The 4,750-nt window shown below is 40.8% G+C and overlaps 1 protein-coding gene across 1 annotated transcript in view; it reads right to left on the reverse strand.

Moving 5' to 3' along the window:
• Positions 1–4,750, reverse strand: part of SETD2 (SET domain containing 2) — a 151,723-nt gene that overhangs the window by 29,867 nt on the left and 117,106 nt on the right. Inside the window, 1 exon segment of the mRNA XM_023515926.1 lies at positions 3,766–4,435. Within this exon segment, the coding sequence (XP_023371694.1) occupies positions 3,766–4,435 (670 nt within the window).

Consider the following 4,750-nt stretch of genomic DNA (forward strand, 5'->3'; position numbering starts at 1 on the left):
AGGAGACTGAGGCAAGAGAATCGCTTAAGCCCAAGAGTTTGAGGTTGCTGTAAACTGTAATGCCACGACACTCCACTCAGGCTGACAGCTTAAGACTCTGTCTCAAAAAAAAAAAAAAAAAATTCCTTTGGCCCTCACTGATAATATGTTTATGAGAAATTTGTCTGACAAGATCAGATAGTTAAGTAAGGTTCATTATGCATACATACACTTTAAAATACTTCATAAATGTAGAATAAAGCTGTGGTTCTGAAGACTGGCTCCAAATGCTGGCTGGGGATAACTTCTGAACTGAAATGGAATTGTCTAGCTTGATCATTTTCTGTATTCACTACAATAGTTTCCACAAAAATTTTATCTGCTTCTAAAATGCAAAAGGTATGTTTATTTTTATTATTCTTTTTTGTTTTGAGACAGAGTTTCACTATGCCGCCCTCCGTTGAGTGCCATGGCATCACAGCTTATACCAACCTCCAACTCTTGGGCTCAAGCAATTCGCTTGCCTCAGTCTCCCTAGTAGCTGGGACTACAGGTACCCACCACAACGCCTGGCTATTTTTCTGTTACAGTTGTCACTGTTGCATAGCTAGCCCGTGGCTGGGTTTGAATCCGCCAGCCTTGGTGTATGTGGCTGGCATCAAAACTGCTGTGCTACAGGCACTGAGCCCAAAAGATATATTTAAAAAATGACAATTTACCATCACATTTGAATATAATACACAGTGGAAAAATAGTTTCCAAAGGTAACAGTAAAAAGTGCTAAATATCACCATTGCTAGACTAAATCGTCTCCCAAGATAGCAACATTTCATTTGGAGATACACTGTTTGAACATTGTGGGGGGTTTCATAGATTTTTCCCCTATCCAAACCAAATGACAACCAATGTCAGAAGCAACAATAGCAGTATCTATTTATTAAAAAAAAATAATAATTTGGCTGGGCCCCATGGCTCATGCCTGTAATCTTAGCACTCTACGAGGCCAAGGTGGGTAGACTGCCTGAGCTCAGGGGTTTGAGATCAGCCTGAGCCACAGCGAGACCTCATCGCTAAAAAAATAGTTGGGCATTGTGGTGGGTGGCTGTATTTTATCTATAATAAAACCTTTTAAGCTTTTTCTAGAAAGTACTATTTAAGTTTACATAAACCAAAAAGTGAAAACTGGTTTTTAGTCTGCCTCGAATAACAAAGAAGATCTATACCCTTGTGGGACATATACAAAGATGTGCCTGTTAAATCACTATTTGTTAAAGAAAAACCTGCATGTGAGTTGGATAGCTTGTCCCTTTGAATAACTTGAAATGTGTAAAAGCTAATTTCTCAAATATAAATTCAGCAAGAAATATCTTCAGAAGTGATTTGTAATGGAAATTACAAGAGATATCTAAGAAGGTCTAATACCAAAGCATAATTGTTCTGTCTCCACTTATAGAGAGGTTAAATCATTATTACTTTATATCTGAATCACTTCACTTTTATAAAGTAAAAAATTACAGTCTAAGTATATAACTCTGTTAGAGTAGTTTATTCACTAATGTTATAAGACCACCATAAAGAGGCTCGGCATCTGTAGCACAGTGGTTACAGCGCCAGCCACATGCACCAGGGTTGGAGGGTTCGAACCAGGCCCGGGTCAGCTAACCAACAATGACAACTGCAACAACAACAACAACAAAAAACCAAATAGCTGGGCATTGTGGCAGGCACCTGTGGTCCCACCTACTTGGGAGGCTGAGGCAAGAGAATTGCCTTAAGCCCAAGAGTTTGAGGTTGCTGTGATTTGTGCTGCCACAGCACTCTACCAAGGGCGACACAGTGAAACTCTGTCTCAAAAAAAAAAAAAAGACCACCACCATAAATTATGTGACCTCTATTAAAAATTGAGCTTTTATGTTTAATAAGCAGTTGTGTAAAAAATTAGTCACTTTCTAATAACACATTTGCTACCAATGTCAAAGATACTAAATACGTATATAAACACACACAAATCTACATATTACTTAATTATCAAGGTTATGATGGTTTGCAAGCTCTCAGTAGGCCATGTTGGTACAGTAGATATTGGGCTTCAACAACAAAGACATCAAGGCTTCATCCTGAAGGTCAGATCTCTGGGCCAAACACCAGATGGATGAACCTGACCAGCCCATTTCATATCCCATTTACATCAATACTCTCTCAGTACTATGAAAGTAAACCAAGTAATACCTGTAATGCATTTTGCTAATTTTATAGATGAGCAAACTAAGACTAAAGATTATAAGTGCCTCTCTCCAGGACACGGGGTAAATGATAAGCTAGGATTCAAAATACACAATAACAATATGCTCTATGCTTCTCATTAACCCCAAACCCAACATCCTCTCTGATCAACTCATCTCACAGAGGGGAACGGAAGGAGAGTCTGAATCACCTTTGTCTATTTACCTACTAATCAACCACACAAAGCAGATTAAGGAGTCAGTAAGGACTCCTTAGTAGAGGCAGACTGAATGACCAGAACCAAGTTAAACTATGATGCTTAAGTCTTAAGGCTGATGATTAAACCCAAGAGCAAGATTCCATCTCTAACACAAATAGTCGGGTGTTGTGACAGGTACCTGTAGTCTCAGCTAGTAGGGAGGTGGAGGCAAAAGAATTGCTTGAGCCCAAGAGTTTGAGGTTGCTATGAGCTGTGATGTCAAGATACTCTACCAAAGGCAACAAAGTGAGACTGTCTAAAAAAACAAAATAGATGGGTCAGGCAGCTAAGGCACCAGCCACATACACCTGAGAGCTGGCGGGTTCGAATCCGGCCCAGGCCAGCCAAACAACAATGATGGCTGCAACCAAAAAATAGCAGGGTGTTGTGGTGTAGCCTGTAGTACCAGCTACTTGGGAGGCAGAGGCAAGAGAATTGCTTAAGCCCAGGAGCTGGAGGTTGCTGTGAGCTGTTATGCCAGGGCATTCTACCCAGGGTGATAGCTTGAGGCTCTGTCTCAAAAAAAAAAAAAAAAAAAGGCAACAACAACAAAAAAGATGAGTCTAAAGAAAGAAGAGGAAAAGCTATCTTATAATTCAATTACCATGACAAAAGGTTCTTCCCTTGGTAGGAGTACAGAAGAATAAACTATATATGATTTACTACCTATAAGCAAAAAAGGAAAGGAGCAACCCAAAAGACAACTTCGGTCAACACCAAATTATTTTCACTATATAATGTGGTAGCCAGGCCTCCATGATGGCCCCCAGTGATCATTGTCTCCTGGTATTCACATCCTTTGGTAGTATTTCCTCCCTCCCTGTGTGACCAACAGAATATAGGAGAAATGGTTGTATCACTTCTAAGATTACAGTATAAAAGACATTGTAGCTTCTGTGTTAGTGTCTCTGTCCTCTCTCCTAGTCCTCTATTCACCTGCTTTGAAGAAAGCAGCTGGCATGTTGTGAGAAGACAAGAAGTTTCTCTATGGCAAGAAACTGAGGCTTGCTAATCACCAAATGATTGAGCTGGAAAGTGAATTCTCTATTCACTCTGAGCCCTCAGATGACAGCAGCCATAGCTAACAATTTGACTGAAATTTCTCGCAAGATCTTGGGCAAGAACCAACTAAACACCCAGAGAGCTGGATAAATGTCCTAGGTGGGCTGCATGTGGCCCATGGGCTGTAGTTTGAGGACATCTAATCTAAGTGATTGATAGCAGGACTTCCTCCCTCACACCAAAATTAACAAACACTCTATGAACAGACTATAACACAGAAAAGAGGTTTCAGGATTAGTTACCTGTACAATTGGTGGAGTTGTCTGCGAATAAGGTGAGGTCACACCATAGACAGTTGGACACGTCTGTCCTTGATAATATATGGTTGCTTGAGACTGTGCAGGAGAGTACTGCTGCTGTACACTGACAGACTGTTGGCCTGAATCCCAAACACTATAATTCTGTCCCTGAACTGGGCCTGAGGCTGGCACTGGTAAGACAGCAACACTGGAGTCTTGGTGTACCACACCATCGCTCTGAGCCACATACTGTGAACTGGAAACTTCCACAGGTGCTGCCACATGTGGCACCACTGGCACTGGTGGAGGGGCAGAAAGGGATTCTGTAGAATGTCCCACCAAAGGCTGCGTATGATCGTAAGGAGCAGGAGAACACACAGGGTCCATGCTGGGTGTGGGCAGGAGCACCTTTCCAGCATTAGGGTTGCTGGGATCCACATAGGCTTGCATGGGATAACCTGGTGGGTAGCCAGCAAAGGGGTGATGAGGGGCATTATAGCCAAGAGAGTCATAGGGCAGTGGTGATGTCATTCCAAGGTTCTGCATCTGCTGCTGTTGTTTCTGAGCCTCCCGCTGAGCCACCTCTTGCTCAAACAACTTCCTGCGCTCCTCTGTAGAAAGTTTATTGCGGTCTTTAATTCGTACTTTCTTTTTAGAAGTTGGTGTATCATATCTAGAAAAAAAACAGTAAGAGGACCACAAAAAGTTTTTCTGTAAATTATATACGTAATCAAAGCACTAATAAATATTATGTCATGCATTACTAAACCACTAACCATACAAACCTCAATCTGGCATTGGTTAAAAATCATACTCAAAATTATATAATTACTCTCACAGATACAACAAAACCCCAAGGAAACTGACATTGAGATGAAAATAACTTCCTCTCTATTCTCAGATTCTAGAATGTGAAATAAAGATACATACAGATCTCGTTCTTTTTTAGGGACATTTCAATAACCACAATTTTTTTTTTTTTTTTTTT

This window comes from Otolemur garnettii, unplaced genomic scaffold, assembly GCF_000181295.1.
Source record: "Otolemur garnettii isolate 467f Iridium unplaced genomic scaffold, OtoGar3 scaffold00082, whole genome shotgun sequence".
In the NCBI taxonomy this organism is placed as follows: domain Eukaryota; kingdom Metazoa; phylum Chordata; class Mammalia; order Primates; family Galagidae; genus Otolemur; species Otolemur garnettii.